The 16899-nt window shown below is 37.8% G+C and overlaps 1 protein-coding gene across 1 annotated transcript in view; it reads right to left on the minus strand.

Annotated features, from left to right (window-relative positions):
• The window catches only part of LOC134753716 (PDF receptor-like), a 103051-nt gene that overhangs the window by 33524 nt on the left and 52628 nt on the right, over nt 1-16899 (minus strand). Inside the window, exons 4-6 of the mRNA XM_063689653.1 lie at nt 15853-15963; nt 13762-13916; nt 4200-4303 (exon numbers count right to left, since the gene is read on the minus strand). Of these exons, the coding sequence (XP_063545723.1) occupies nt 4200-4303; nt 13762-13916; nt 15853-15963 (370 nt within the window). The remainder of the gene's footprint in view (nt 1-4199; nt 4304-13761; nt 13917-15852; nt 15964-16899) is intronic.

A 16899-nucleotide genomic window follows, 5' to 3' on the forward strand; every position in this document is an offset into this window, starting at 1 on the left:
TGCTATATGACCAGCTCATTCCCACTTCAAATTGGCTACGCGTTTTATAACATCATTGACTTTGCTCTGTTGTCTCTGCCATTCATTTGTTTTACGGTCTCTCAATGTGATCCCCACCAATTTTCTCTCTAACACCCGCTGGGCAACGCTCAATTTACGTAGTATGTCTTTGGTGAAAACCCAGGTTTCAGCTCCATAAGTTAACTTTGTAGGCAGGATACATTGGTCAAATATGCGTGCTTTTTGTTCGGCCTTAAGGTTCATTTTGAAGGCAAACTTGAGATTGGAATAGGCTGCCCAGGCTAGTCGTACGCGTCTGTTGATCTCATTGGTTTGGTTGTTTTTTCCAGTCACTATCTCTTGTCCCAAATACACGTATTTATTGACAGTTTCGATGGCGGTATGGTTAACTGTGATATTCGCCTTGACATCTGTGTTGGTCATAACTTTTGTCTTGTGTAGATTCATTTCCAGGCCACACCGTATGGAAGCATCGCTGAGTTCTTGGATCATGCTTTGAAGTTCAGCGGGGTCACTTGCCAGCAAGACAATATCATCAGCGAACCGCAAATTATTCAAGTGACTACCCCATATATTCAATCCACGCTTTTCCCAGTTCAGGCTTTTTAAGATGTCCTCTAGCACCAGAGTAAACAGTTTTGGTGAAAGCGTATCACCTTGTCGTACGCCCTTCTCAATCCGAACTGGCTCGGTCAGCGGGCGTAGGTTCACTGATGAAGCTCAACATTACCTATATATAAATAACCAAACTTTTATTATACACATTTCTTTTCATGTTTTAAGGTTCTCATTGTTGTTGAGTTGTTGACATGCGTATATGCCATCATAGCTAAGAATGTAGGCTGTAAAATGTTTGCATATGTGCAATACTCAATATTCAAGATTTTGCACTAAAGCATTCAGTTTGCTCAGTCAGTAGGTTTCGCTTTTATATCATTTGTTCTTTGACATTTAAGGCCCATTCTTCAACGTTCTTGCCACTTCTGATAAAAGACACTCACTAAAACTCCAAATTAGTTTACAATAGATTATTCATTTTGAGTTTTCTATAATTAAAACAATAAAAATCTCTTATCCAACAACTTGCGTTTTTCTCTCTGTCTTAACTTAATCTCCTGTCAATGTCATTATTGTCCAAAACCGCGGCAAACTATCTGTCACTTGTCAGATATTTTAATAAAAACTTTTATTAAAAAAAAAGATAAACCGACTTCAAAAAGGATGAAATAAAATAAAATTACTTCAAACATATCAGTTGGTAACGCATATACTTAAACACGGAACCCTAAAAAGGATAATATTTTATTTCATCCTTTTTGAAGTCGGTTTATCTTTTTTTTTATAAAAGTTTTTATTTTTCCATTTTTAGTTTTAAGACATTGTTAAGAGCGTGACGCATGAATGAAAAACATAATCATGTTTAACTGTAAATTCGTAAACTTTATTAAATAATCAGAATTTTCCTCGAGTCCGTCTGGGAAATCATTCCTGTCACTAAATCCATTATCCGCCCCGCCACTGACCCAATCTCTCAAACATCCCGATCACTCAACTTCACAGCACATCAACCCCTGATTACTAAACCCCTCGACCCTAAACCACCAACCCTTCAACCGCCATTCCCCGACCCCTAACCCCAGACCCCTTAACTCCCAACCCTAACCCCCAATCCCTTAACTCCCAACCCCTCAGTCCCCGACCCATCAACTCACCTCCCCTCAACCCCCAACCTCAAACCCCTCAAACACTAATACCCTCTACCTTCACCTCTCAGTCTCTTTGGTTGTTTACTACACTACACTACCTACATCAAAAATCATAATACACATACGAGGGAAGTTATCAGTAGCCTTACCACGAGTTTCACATTGATATATTTGCTATCGTGTGCGTAACTTACTGTTTATGCATCTCGCTCGTACTGGCATATTAGTGTACAAAGTAAGTTACGAAGAATATTTAGTGTCAGACTCGTGGTTAGGCTACAGTTGCACTACATCAAATTGGTGGTTTTGGGGAGGAAATGCTTGAGTTACTTTAGAAAACACCGAAATTACCATACACGTGCCTTTAAAAATTGAAGAGTTCCCTCAATTCCTCACGGATTTCATCATCAGATCAAAACCAAAAATATTACGAAAACACCTTGGAGAGGTAACTTCTTTCAAACAGAAAAAGAATAACTCAAATCGGATCATCGGTGCCGGAGTAATCGCTGAAATCGTTATCATCAAAACAATCATCATCATCAGTTCCACTTCATCAAACTGGTGGTTTTCGAGAAAAAATGCTCAAGTTGCTTTAGAAAACGACCAAATCACCATACATCTGCCTTTAAAAATTGAGGAGTTCCCTCAATTCCTTATGGATCCCATCATCAGAACAGCACCAGATTAATGTGGGACCACCTTGGAGTTAGTTCCTTTCAAACAAAAAAAGAATTGTTCAAGTCGGATCACGGGTCTCGAAGTAATCGCTGAAAATACTACATTAAAAAAATCATCATCACTATCTTCAAAACAATCATCATCATCAGGTCCACTTCATCAAATTGGTCGTTTTCGAGAGAAAATGCTCAAGTTTGACCCATTGAAAACACCCAAATCACCATACATGTGCCTTTAAAAATTGAGGAGTTCCCTCAATTCCTCAGGGATCCCATCATCAGATCAGAACCAGATTAATATGGGACCAACTTGGAAGTAGCTCCTTTCGAACAAAAAAATAATTACTCAAATCGGACCACGGGTCTCGGAATAATCGGTGAACATACATAAAAAAAAATAGCCACAACCGAATACAGAACCTCCTCCTTCTATGAAATTGAAGTCGGTTAAAAATAAAACTAAAAGACCGTTTGAGATATCCTCAACATCTAATAGTACCTACCTAATTAGTTAGGTTAAGAGTCCCCGGCAAGCTCGGCCGAATTGCACCTTCCCATAAAAACGTAGTTTCGCTGTCATTTTAAAACTACATCTCGTATGAAACTTTGCACATACAATGACATGAAGTATATCTAGGTCTGTAACTAGTTTACATAGCTCCAGTTTATAAAACAAACGATAGAGCAAAAGACAAGTTTTGTATGAGAAATTTAAATTCGCTGTATTTTTTTAACTATGGTATCTGAAGCTACATAAACTAATTACAGGCATAGATATACCTTATCCTATTGTAAGTACAAAGTTTCAGAGCAATCTAGCTAGTCGTTTTAAAATGAGAGCGGAACTACGTTTGTATGGATGGAGAACCGAGCTTGCCGGGGACCCTTAAAAACGTTCGGGAAAACCGGCGTCTTTTTCTGTGGATATTACAAAAGTTGAGGATTTAGATACATTTTTCTAAGACTTTCTTCGTACCGATTTAAAGAAGTAGGTTTTAAAATGCTGTTAAGGATAAAGTACGAAAAAGAAATCCATTTATTTTATAATGTTTACAGGAAAATCGCATAACCATAACTCAATACTCAACGAGTGTTTGACCCATTTACGTATCCCGGGAGCGGGCACTTTTTTTGAAATTGTAACTATACTTACGTGTATTTACATCAAGTTACATTATGGTTTGGCTTGTAGGTATGCCTTTGCAATGTCACGCTGTCACGTTCCAGTCCTCAGGCAGCGTTAAGGGGCCCACTGACTATCAGTCCGCCGGACGATATCGGCCTGTCAGTTGTTCGGAACTGTCAAACTTTTGTCCTAACTGACAGGCCGATATCGTCCGGCGGACTGATAGTCAGTGGGCCCCTTAAAGTATTGAAATGTTCTATGGGTCAGCTATACTCAAAAGGCATACAACGCCCTTCGAATCCAATATAACGACGCCTTCAGGATGCTGTTGGGACTGCCTCGTTACTGCAGCGCTTCAGGGATGTTCGCCGCGAAACGACTTCTATGCCGTCAGGCGTAAGCGAATAGCGTCTCTGTTCTGTCGGGTTCGGGGCAGTCACAACACTATACTCAAGGTCATAGCAGACAGGGTGGATTATACATGTACCTTCCTGAAGTTCTGGATTGAACTGTGTAAATAATTAAATAATTTAGTAGTAGTAAGTAACTAACAATTCTATGGATAAAATAATTATCTGAAATAAAGAAATTATAAAATAAAATAAAATTCACATCACTTTATCCGACCATGACAGTGAAATGAGTACCAATGATTACGCTACTAACCTGTAGTATGAAAAAATAAAAAGGGACACCACCAACGCGACGAGAGATATACTGAAGCCAACGATTTCCATGTATCTAGTGCGCAGCGCTATTTCGAATTTTAGCTGGAAAAACATAATTACATTAGCGCTTTGTTATAGACGTGTTCTTGAAACGTTTAATTAAAATTGCTCTAGTAGAGGAGATATTAAATATTATGTTTAAAATGAGGAATATTTACCTTAAAGCATTATACTTTACAGTACCTATTGTATAAGAAAAGTACGATACATAGTTATATGCTTTACAGTACCTATATATATAAGAAGTGCCGATAAGTACATCACCTCACCACCTGCAATCACACGATCTCATACACCTACACACACCCCCACACACACACACACACACACACACACACACACACACACACACACACACACACATAAACATTTAATGTAGATAAAATGGGGTTGGCCGGTCGAAATAATTAGCAGATGGCGCCAGCATAGCTTGCCCCGTCACTCCCTAGAATTGTGTCAAATTTTTGTTTTTTTAATGCCCTGGATGCCAGCCCTTTAAGCCAAATCTCATAGAACAAGGGGCAAGCTATGGCGGCGCCATCTCTGCAAACCTTTGACAGTTGCCAACCGCATTGTATTAGCTTAAGCTTTCTTTCTGCTTTTGTTAAACTACAACTTGTTGCTACGGAGGAGCGGGGCTTCCTGATACAGGTATAATATACTTAATAGGAAGTCCCAACCTTGTAATGTAACATCTTATTAATGTAATAAAATATTTTCATTTTCATTTTCATTTTCAAGCATAATAATAAGGTATATTAGGCCAAGCAATAAGAAGGTATAGAGGGAAATGCTAGGAACACAGTTTTTGGTTTGGTAGCTTTGTTTGGACTAGTTAAGATATTAACATATCAAAAGTTCCCTAAAGTATAAATGAATTCAGCACCCCCGATTTATACGAAAATGATACCAAACCCGGCCTAGCAGCTTCACTGATGTAGATAATCAAGATAAAAATGAAAGCCCTAAATAAACCTTCAAGAGCGGATATCTCAAAAACTATACAAGATGTCGAAAAACTTGAAAATAAAACTTGTAACAAATTAAATCTCTTTTCATATTGTATAAGTGGCCAAGTCGCTGAGACGCATAGTTTCCGAGATATAATCGAGAAACCGAAAAATGGAACCTTCAAACCCCCCTCTCCTCCCAGCAGCAGGATTACGGCCGGGGACTTTTGATATGTTCACCTAACTAGTCCAAACAAAGCTACGAAGTCAAAAATTGTATTTCAAGCATTTCCCTTTTTTTTGGGCATTCCTTGCCTGGCCTATATGCATATTTCCATGAATAGAGAAAATAGTAGGTAAGCTTTAGAATGCTGACTATGCTAGAAAAATCTATTTATAATAAGTTTCAAGCGAGTTTATAACTTACTAACACTCTAACCTTATACCTACGAGTTAACACAATTCATGTAAGAAATTAAACCAGCATCACAATGGATTTAGGATTTTTTTGCTGATGGTCCAATCAAGGACACATAGAAATTGACATTTTTATTTCTTTCAATGTATTTTTCTTTTTTATTATAGTACAATCGGATTAGGTCTAACCTCGAAATCCTTCCAAAGTTATGAAATTTGGTATGTATGTTAATTAAAGGTCTCTTTTTCATGTCCATACTATTTCACATTTGGGGACCTCGAGGAATCGCAGCCATTTTGGAAAATGTGTATCATCCTGGAGAAATTTGCGTTTTACTGTAAATCTACATTCTCTGTGAAAATATGGTGTAAGGCAACATTAAATCTTATTAAATTCTACACAAAAAAGTCCTAGATATCTCTGCGGAAAAATACATCTTGTTATAGAAAATAATAGCTGAATCCAGATTTAGCGCTTGTACCCTTTCAGGGGATATTCTCTTAATAGGAAACTTGTAGAAATATGAATTTCACTTTTGTCTATTCATTTGTACACGTTATACCCCAATATCAACATTTTACTCGACTGCGACTTAAACAGAAAGTACGGTTATGGGTTTAAATACTGATAATCAGTATAGCCTGTAGCTCAGGATACTGGAAGGATTTCTTAAAATGACGTATAGGTAGATTCCTCTTGCCCTTCAAAACCTGTTTACACTTGTTTTATTAAAGAAAAATTTATACAGCCGCCTTGAGAGGATGCCGAATATTAAATCATATTTTTACTTCTAGCGCCTAAACTGTTCAGGGGATTTCAATGAAATAGACATCCGTAGATCCATAATTGGTACACTAGTGCTATGCAATACAAATTTACTGAAATAAATGGAGGAAACTTATTTAGGACTTAAAAATGTGTCTGCAAAAACAGATTTTAGGTCTTAAATGGGGTTTAAATAATAGTGATAGTAATGAAATTTGACGCCTACAATTTCAGGGATGCCTGTTTGCGTGTCATAAAATTGGAGCTTCGGGGACCACTGGGATCAAACGCCATCTTGAAAAGTATAAGTCTTTTGGTTTTTCTGTTTAACTCGGAATATCTGGGTTTAATGTGAATACTGTGTATGACGAAACAAAAGCTTGTTAAGTTCTACACAAAAAAGATATAAAACGCTATGTCCCGATGTACGCTATGTAACGGAGCTTTCTTCTAGAAATATGGCTCAGAAGTCAAACGGTTATACTTATCATCTCCTATGCAAATTTTATTTGAAGACGGGTCAGAAAAAAATACTTGTATAATTTCTTTACCAATTTTTGCAACACAAAAACATTCTCTACTCAACCACAAAAAAAAAGTTGTGTGGAAACTTGTAAGCTTCTGAGCCCTATTTCTAGAAAAAGGCTTCGTTTTTGGGACATTGTGGTGTGTACCTTGTAGCGTGGAATTTAATAAGCTTTCGTTTCGCCATACACAGTATTCACATTAAACCCAGATATTCCGAGAAAAAAAGAAAAAAGAAGAATTTCATGTTAACAATTTTTGTTTTGTACAATAAAGTGATTTACTACTACTACTAAAAACCAAAAAGACATACTTTTCAAGATGGCGTTTGATCCCCGTGGTCCCCGAAGCTCCTATTTTATGACACGCAAACAGGGAGCCCTGGAATTGTAGGTGTCAAATTTCGTTACTATCACTATTGTTTAAACCCCATTTAAGACCTAAAATCTGTTTTTCCAGACACATTTTTAAGTCCTAAATAAGTTTCCTCCATTTATTTCAGTAAATTTGTATTGCATAGCACTGTACCAATTATGGATCTACGGATGTCTATTTCATTGAAATCCCCTGAACAGTTTAGGCGCTAGAAGTAAAAATATGATTTAATATTCGGCATCCTCTCAAGGCGGCTGTATTAATTTTTCTTTAATAAAACAAGTGTAAACAGGTTTTGAAGGGCTAGAGGAATCTACCTATACGTCATTTTAAGAAATCCGTCCAGTATCCTGAGCTACAGGCTATACTGATTATCAGTATTTAAACCCATAACCGTACTTTCTGTTTAAGTTGCAGTCGAGTAAAATGTTGATATTGGGGTATAACGTGTACAAATGAATAGACAAAAGTGAAATTCATATTCCTACAAGTTTCCTATTAAGAGAATATCCCATGAAAGGGTATAAGCGCTAAATCTGGATTCAGCTATTATTTTCTATAACAAGATGTATTTTTTCCGCAAAGATATCTAGGACTTTTTTGTGTAGAATTTAATAAGCTTTAATGTTGCCTTACGCCATATTTTCATAGAGAACGTATATTTAGAGTAAAACGCAAATTTCTCCAGGATGGTACACATTTTCCAAGATGGCTGCGATTCCTCGAGGTCCCCAAATGTCAAATAGTGTGACATGAAAAAGAGACCTTTAATTAACATACATACCAAATTTCATAACTTTGGAAGGATTGTACTATTAAGAGCATTTAAACGTTTGAAACGTTTGTAAATGGAAGATAAGTACATGACGTATGGCAGCCTTCTTAAGATGACACTTAAAACTGAAAAAAAAAATTATATTATATAATAGGACATAATATATGTGGTATTTTCTATAAAAAGGGACCTTATTGTCGATGGCGCTTACGCCATTATAAACGATGCTCCGATATAAATACAATGCCGCGCGACGCTGTGCGGCGTAAGCGCCATCGACAATAAGGTCTCTTTTCATAGAAAATGCCTCATATTTTACATGCGGTCCATTGATAGCAACTAGGTATAAAATAACGAAAAAAAAAATACGAAAATAACTGGCCAGAAACTATTATTATAAATTTAATGATTAATAGAATTCTAACCATCATACGTCAATACACTCAAACAAATGCAAATATAATGACACTTTTGCGTAATTATTTCATCGCCAACGCTCGAAACACACTGCGTCGCTGCGCGTACAAAAGTCGCTATGTGATTTTTAACGATTTTTAGGTTTTAATGCCATTTTGAACCTTATTTCTATACGCATATGCTCCAAAAATAGCCAGGCGCTTATTTCAATATTTAAGGATTTATCAAATGTAGGTATGTGATGCCCATTACAATGAATGCTCTTCCTATAATCGCTAACTGGAATAAATCACATAACTACATTAGCTTACTTGAACAGCAATTACAGACGTGCGCTCGCTATGTGATGATTGACACATAGCGATATTTTCTACAAGTTTATTGAAAAATGATTAGATGCGCTTGCTCCCGATATGTAGTTTCTCGCACATAGCGATATTTTTATACTAGTTGCAGTCAATGTTATGTTTCTAGACTGTGCGTTTTACGATACATAGCGGGATTTTCTTATAACAATTGAGTCTACCGTATATTAAACTTTTATCTACCCTCAAGTTGTATACAGGTACGTACTAAACATGATTATTTCATGTGAAGCGCTGGTGGCCTAGCTGTAAGAGCGTGCAACTTTCAATCCGGAGGTCGCGGGTTCAAACCCCGTCTCGTACCAATGTGTTTTTCGGAACTTATGTACGAAATATCATTTGATATTTACCAGTTGCTTTTCGGTAAAGGAAAACATCGTGAGGAAACCGGACTAATCCCAATAAGGCCTAGTTTCCCCTCTGGGTTGGAAGGTCAGATGGCAGTCGCTTTCATAAAAACTAGCCTACGTCAATTCTTGGGATTAGTTGTCAAGCAGACCCCAGGCTCCCATGAGCCGTGGCAAAATGCCGGGATAACGCGAGGAAGAAGAATTGACCTTAACCCTTAACTACCTACGTCCGATTTCTATAGCATAACCACCTACGAAAGGTCTGGTAGACCACTATTTGAAATGGGTCTAAAATATTTATAAGAATTATGTTAGAGAGACAATTAAATAATATTTACCTATCTATTGGTTGAAGGCATTTATTAACAAATACCGATACAACATTAATCAATAACATAGAGCTTAACTTAAAACAACTTAACATAAAACATTTTTCTTACTTTTAACAAAAAAATCATTGTAAATCCTTTGGGACAAGGGATCACAAAATATTATTTGCATGATATATTTTTTATTATTAAATCTTAAAGAACAATAATCAGTCTAGCTAATCAGCTATAATTTTTATATAAAAACGTATTATTATTATAAAATTGCAAGCTATTCAAATAGCCATTTTTCGCGGCAGCCAATGCACAGCCAATAAATACAATACTTACACATTTTATTCAATACTTTATTATATCTGTCCGAAAAATCTGAACTTTCCCATGTAGTCTATGATATGATATTTAGATACCTACATAGAACAGTAAAACTAATAAATCTGTAACTTTCACCCTCCCACCTCTAAAAAAGGGGGTAGAGTTCTGAATATATTACTAGTAAAACTAGGTAGCGTGTAGGTAGTGTGTAGCCTACGGTTTACATAAAACGCTGTACCGTAAACCCCCCTCTCCCCCCGCCCCTCTCCGCCGCTTTCTATCCTAAAACTGCACCCCGTTATAAAGGGGGTGCAGTTCTAAATACTTATATAGAACTAGTGTGCCCAGGGCACTTCCCGATGTCCTAGAGAGATAAAATATTTGGTATGAAGCCTATGATTTCTATACAAAAATCATAAAAATTAAGAAATTTGTAACTTTTACCCTCCATCCCCTATTAGTGGAGTGCAGGCATAACAATTTTACAAAGAAAAAACATAAAATGCGTTAAAATATTAAAAACTACAAGCCCATAAAAATAAACGTAACCTCCTAGGCAAGGTCTCAGAGACCAGCGAGATATAGTATATAACCACCTAGGCAAGGTCGCTGAGACCACCGACGACAGTCTTTTGCTCACCAAATTCACAAAGACAGACGTCCGAAGGCATCGATCACATGGCCGGCACTGAGACGGCTGCAGGGAAAGGTACAGGGTCACAGAGGTCCGTGCAATGAACACGTGTTGAGTTATTCACTATTTTGTATTTGCAAAGGTCTGAGAGACCTTGCGTAGGTGGTTAAGGGTTAATATTTTTGCCTATATTTTCAAAAGCCGAATTTTAATTGCTTGCAGGTTTATTTCGGAAATTATTTAACTCAACAAGTTTAGGAACAAATCAAATTATTTTATTAAATATTTTGATTTGGGTTTTTTAAAGTAGTCACTTTACTATATATTATAAATTAAAAACTGTAATAGATGTCATATATTAAAGAAAAAGTGACGAAGCCCTGAAGTGGTGAAGGCCGGATTCGAACCGGCGTCTTTAGCTATCGCGGCTAACGCCATGAACCCCTGGGCCACCCCGCCACGGCGGTGCCCGTCCGAATTTCTCGACTATATGCCATCTTAGTAAGACTAGGCGTCTTTGACCAGCTCTAAGGGCAAGCAGTGCGCGCTTGCACCTCCTAAACGAACTCCTTACGGATTTACGTTGTAGCGAGAGAGACTGGTGCTGCCATCTATGAACAAGTTTGAGAACAAATCAAATTATTTTCTTAAATATTTCGATTTGTGTTTTTTAAAGTAGTCACACTACTATATATTATAAATTAAAAACTGTAATAGATGTCATATATTAAAGAAAAAGTGACGAAGCCCTCCAGTGGTGAAGGCCGGATTCGAACCGGCGTCTTTAGCTATCGCGGCTAACGCCATAAACCCCTAGGCCACCCCGCCACGGCGGTGCCCGCCCGAATTTCTCGACTATATGCCTTCTTAGTAAGACTAGGCGTCTTTGACCAGCTCTAAGGGCAAGCAGTGCGCGCTTGCACCTCCTAAACGAACTCCTTACTGCTTTACGTTGTAGCGAGAGAGACTGGTGCTGCCATCTATGAACAAGTTTGAGAACAAATCAAATTATTTTATTAAATATTTTGATTTGTGTTTTTTAAAGTAGTCACACTACTATATATTATAAATTAAAAACTGTAATAGATGTCATATATTAAAGAAAAAGTGACGAAGCCCTCCAGTGGTGAAGGCCGGATTCGAACCGGCGTCTTTAGCTATCGCGGCTAACGCCATGAACCCCTAGGCCACCCCGCCACGGCGGTGCCCGTCCGAATTTCTCGACTATATGCCATCTTAGTAAGACTAGGCGTCTTTGACCAGCTTTAAGGGCAAGCAGTGCGCGTTTTTTTTTAACTCAACTTTTTGAAATTCCTTAATAATCTTTTTTTTTGTTGACAAAGGCCCCCCGGCTTGGGGAGCCATTTGGGGGATATGTAGGACTTCCTCCTGCAACCATGATGATGGAGAGGAGAAAAGGAGATATACCCACTAAAAGCCACTCCGGCGCTCACCCTTCTGGCCGTTTTGAAGGAGCTGCGGGATGCCTGAGATTCTACTCCTTCCGGCGGCCCTGGCTTATATTACTCCAGAGTACCCAGACCGCTGGAAAGGAGAGTCAGAGACGCTTGACCCACCACCAATCGTGTAGCGCCGTGTAGTGCGGGCCCCCACAGCCCGCTGGCCTTGCTAGGCGTTTAGGCGGACAGCAAATTGTGCCCATCTTCTTCACCGCCGTCTGCGCCGGTTCGGGTGCGCGTCGTCAGCTCGTACTTTCACGCTCCCTTTCCGCGGCCTCCTTCTGTGAAATGACGGACGGCGGTGGCCGCAGAAGAAGGCAACTGCCTTCCATTTTCTTTTGCTCCCCAACATAGTCGTTACGACGTTGCGCAGCGAAACTTTCCCTAATCCAAGAGCCGCCGTCATGGTGCGACACTCTACGGCCCAACGATTGCATTATTGAATGCAGTGTGCCTCCATGGTATGAGATCCATAGCGACAGTCCTCCAGGTCTTCCTTCTAGCTTTGCTGCATCCGTTTGAGCGCTTGTTGACGCGTCCTCGGCAGTTCTTCGGGTGCAGGGAATTCATTTAGGGCCCTGCACCTGACCCTCTCCCTGTGCGCATCGGCGAGTACCTGAGCCTCTAACTCGCACAGCATCGCCCCATCGCATTGCCCCGAATCATCCGGTTCACAAAAATTTGATCCAACCAAATTTAATCATTTAAAAACTCAGAAACAAGATAATATGCATCGTGATTATTATCACCCATTTTTTGACAGCTTGAATCATGTTTGGTAGACTCAAAAAACAATTGATGGATTGTGTGAAAGAGGATATGAGAAAGAAAGGAGTGTGTGCTGAGGTAACCAAAGATAGAGGAGAATGGAAGAAAAAACCGTGTTGTGCCGACCCCACATAACGTGGGATAAGGACAGGAAGAAGAGTCCTTAAAGAGTTTTTACATTTCAAGATTTTAATGGTAACATTTTCATTACAAAACTAGAAAAAATAGATTTTTATCGTTTTCTCCTTGCTTCGTATGTATGTATATTATTTGATTACTTATTGGGCTGGCAAATAATTATCAAACCAATTTAAAGGAGTTCTATTAGGTAAACTTATTTAGTTCAAAGATATTGACTGAAACTAATTTGATCATAAATGGGTTTAAAGTAATAGCTATAATAAAAAAGTACGTAGATTATTAATTCACGATTAAAATTCAATTATATTGACTTAAACAGATTTTTTTCTGTTTTATTGAACACTCACATCATTTTATTAAATAGCCATGTGACGATAGAGAACAAAAAATTTATAAGGTCCTTAACAATTAAATCTAACCATGTGATGATAAGACACTTAGTTATTTATGACCCAAACAAAACTCGCTATGTAACATATATATTTATGATAAAGTTTTTTTTTCATATTATTAAAACCAAAATATCTTTTCATGTAATTCCTTATTGTATGTTAAAGTGCAAATACTTTTGTCATAAAAATATTGATTTATTTATGTCAAATAATTACCGAAATAAACAGTTTTTTGTGTCTCCTGAAAAGTAGGTTAAAAACACATGGCGACTTTTCTACGCGCAGCGACGACTGAGGAAGCGGTGGGGCAGCTTGGATCACTCAAGGACACTTTGTACCTTGTCTATCTCTGTCTAGCATGCGTAGATTTTAAAATATTTAGTTGGTCCATTCAAAGCGCCGGTCCAATGATAGCAACCTTCCCCTATAAAACGAGGAAATAGAGGGATCATTTTACCGCAAGAGATAATTACAGATACATCTCCCCTGCCTTAGTCAACCTATGAAATAAGTTAAGTAACCTGTGCAACGTGTTCATTGTCGTAGACTTTGACGAAGAGATTCCGAACCTCTTGCGGGAAGCAGGGGGTGTAGTTGGTCCACCCCAACGCGCTCGACTCGTTAGGCCGGCGGCCCTGCCACAGTCCGCTCGGTTCGCACTGGCGATACGCGAAATCTACCGATATATGCAGAAATAAATAAATATATTTTTACTACTTACAGTTTACCTATAACTCTTACAGTTTACTAGTATTTAGTTACAAATAGTTACCCTCTATCTTACTAGGAAACGGTTCTGGTCTTTAAGCGAAATCATGAAGGACAAAAACATGCCTCTTAAAGAGAAAAGAAAGGTATATGATACGTGTATCCTCCCATGCTTATCGTATGGATGCCAAACATGGGCACTGACCGAACAACAAATAAATAAAATTAAAGTGTGTCAAAATGGAATGGAAAGAAGTGTTCTAGAAGTAAAACGCAGAGATAAGATTAGTCTACAAATTATAAAGAATAAAACTAAATTCAAAAACATTCAATCTGTTTACAAACGATTAAAATGGAGATGGACAGGGCATATGTTAAGGGAAAGAACAGAAAAGTGGACAAGATTAATAACAGAATGGTACCCGCGGGACGGGAAAAGAAACGAAGGAGGACAATTCAAACGTTGGGAAGACGACATAAGGAAAATAGCTGGTCCAACATGGAGACGAACTGCAAAGGACAGAACAAAATGGAAAGATTTAGAGGAGGCCTATGTCGAAGGACAAGCTGTAAAAAAGAGGAGACTGAAACCGGTTGCCGATTCACTTAGTTAAGAAATATATATATATATATATATATATAGTGTAGTATTAAAGAAATATAGTGTAAAGGTACCCACTTAAAACATATTATTATTGTGTTAAACAGCAATAAAGGCTTATTTTATTTATTTTATTTTATTTACTAGTAGTTATCATTGATATCCGGACTGGCCTAAAAAAGTGTATAGCTAAGTATATAAGTATTATGAAAATTACTTAACTAACAAATAATTGCTGGGCCAAAATGGTTACCGAGTGGGACCCACGGAACACCATAGATGGTGCTGGCCGGGGTGCAGGCAGGCCGAAAAGGAGATGGCGGGACGACTTAGACGCATTTTATCCGGATTGGCGGGACACTACAAACGACAGGGTCGAGTGGATGAAACGAGGGGAGGCCTTTGCCCAGCAGTGGAACACTAAATTAGGCTAGTAAAAAAAAAAAAAATAATAATTGAAAGATTGAATGTATGTATTGTATCAACATAACAGGTACTTTGATTAAACTAAATAAATTAAAATTTAAAAAAAAAATCAGTGACTTAGTACTCTTTGCTTTATATTATCGCACTTCATGTCGAAGGCACTCTTAGTCGGAGAAGAAATTTAAATATATCATGACTATTAAAGGGCGGGCAGTACCGTCAAATCTGTCCAGACTACAGGGACCGCCGGATTAGCAAGGGCCCTGGAGCGGTATTCGACATGCGTTAAGTGACGTTACGTGTTGAACTTCAGTTGAATGGAAGAAATCGTGTGTTGTCGAATAGGTAAATTTGACATTAGCAATCCACAGTTAGGTGACAACGAAACCAAACCGAACCACGACGAGTTCAGAGCCATTTTAAACCGTATAGTAGTAAGAAAACAAAGTTGATTTTTGTTGAATAATTTTTTCAATGAATGAGTTTTGGTTGTACCAAATGATACTTTCCACGGTTGATGAACAAATGATTCATTCCACTGTTGAACTGATGTTGAAGACGAAACTGACAGTTGTGCATCTCGAATAGGGCCCCTGATTAGTGAGGCTTTACTGTAAGTACTTTTATGAGTAGGCAATAGGTAAGTAAGATCTTATAATCGGAGCTTATCTGGGACATTACATAAATCACATTGAAACGCAAGTCTAATAAATATAGAAATTGGAATGCGCAATTATATCGCCTATCGTGCGCCTTTAATTTGATCTTGATTTAAAATTTCAGTGCATCTCATTTGCGCGAATGTAAGTAATGTTAGATCAAGATTAAATTCTTAAAGTATCATTTGCATATTGTACATTGAAAACAGTAAACTTACGTGAGGTGTCACTCAGGCGAGCCGGCGGGCAGTGCTGGCTGGCCACTTCGCCCGCCGGCGTGGGCGGCCAGCACAGATATGAATCGAAAGTCGCGTTGCAATATACTGTCTCTGAAAACATAACAAACCCAACGATTACGTATACGAGCCAATCCGCGCCTCGACGGTTTCGCATACCATCACAATTTGAGTTTGAGGTTTGTATTTTTAACTCTTATAAATACAAAGATAAATAAAATAAAAACCGGCCAAGGGTTCCGTACATTACACAATTTAAACAATGTATTTTTTATGTGAAACGTGAGTTAAATGTCTTTAAGAAACCCGTAGGAGTCGGATCAAAAACAAAGTAATTAAGTCCGACTCACGCTTGACTGCATTTTTCTAATAGGTTTTCCTGTGATCTATAGATAAAGAACTATTTTGTGTATTTTTTTCAAAATTTTAGACCCAGTAGTTTCGGCGATAAGGGGGGAGGGGGTGGGGGGTGGGGAATGGTCGTTATTTGCCTATTTTATTGAATAACTTCTAAACTGTTTATTTTTTTGTTTATCCTAAAATTATAAAAAAATACATTTGAGATTCTCACAATGAGCTTTTTTATTTGATATGTAGCACGATATAGTTTGAAAAACTTTATTTTTTAATTTCCTCATTTACTCCCCAAAACCTATTTGCATAGGTAAATATAAACCAGTTAGTTTAATGAAATCATCCAACAGGAGCACAAATGGTTTCGCAACTTAAATTACCTACTTACTTTATGCTTCAAAGAAATTAATATAAGACACTATTTTTATCCAGCAATTGTATGATTCATAGTAGCAGCTGAATAGAATATAATATAAATCATTTACATAAGTACATATTTAGATAACACAACAATAATACAAATAACACACATAACAAATTCAAAGAAAAAGTAAATAAATAAATAAAACAGTCGACATAGAGATGAGAAGCTGAAATGGTTTCACTCAGCAATGCAATTGATAGTAGGTATCTACTTTCTCTGTGTGCGTCTGTCTGTGATTTCTCTCAGGCTAA

This window comes from Cydia strobilella, chromosome Z, assembly GCF_947568885.1.
Source record: "Cydia strobilella chromosome Z, ilCydStro3.1, whole genome shotgun sequence".
NCBI lineage: Eukaryota > Metazoa > Arthropoda > Insecta > Lepidoptera > Tortricidae > Cydia > Cydia strobilella.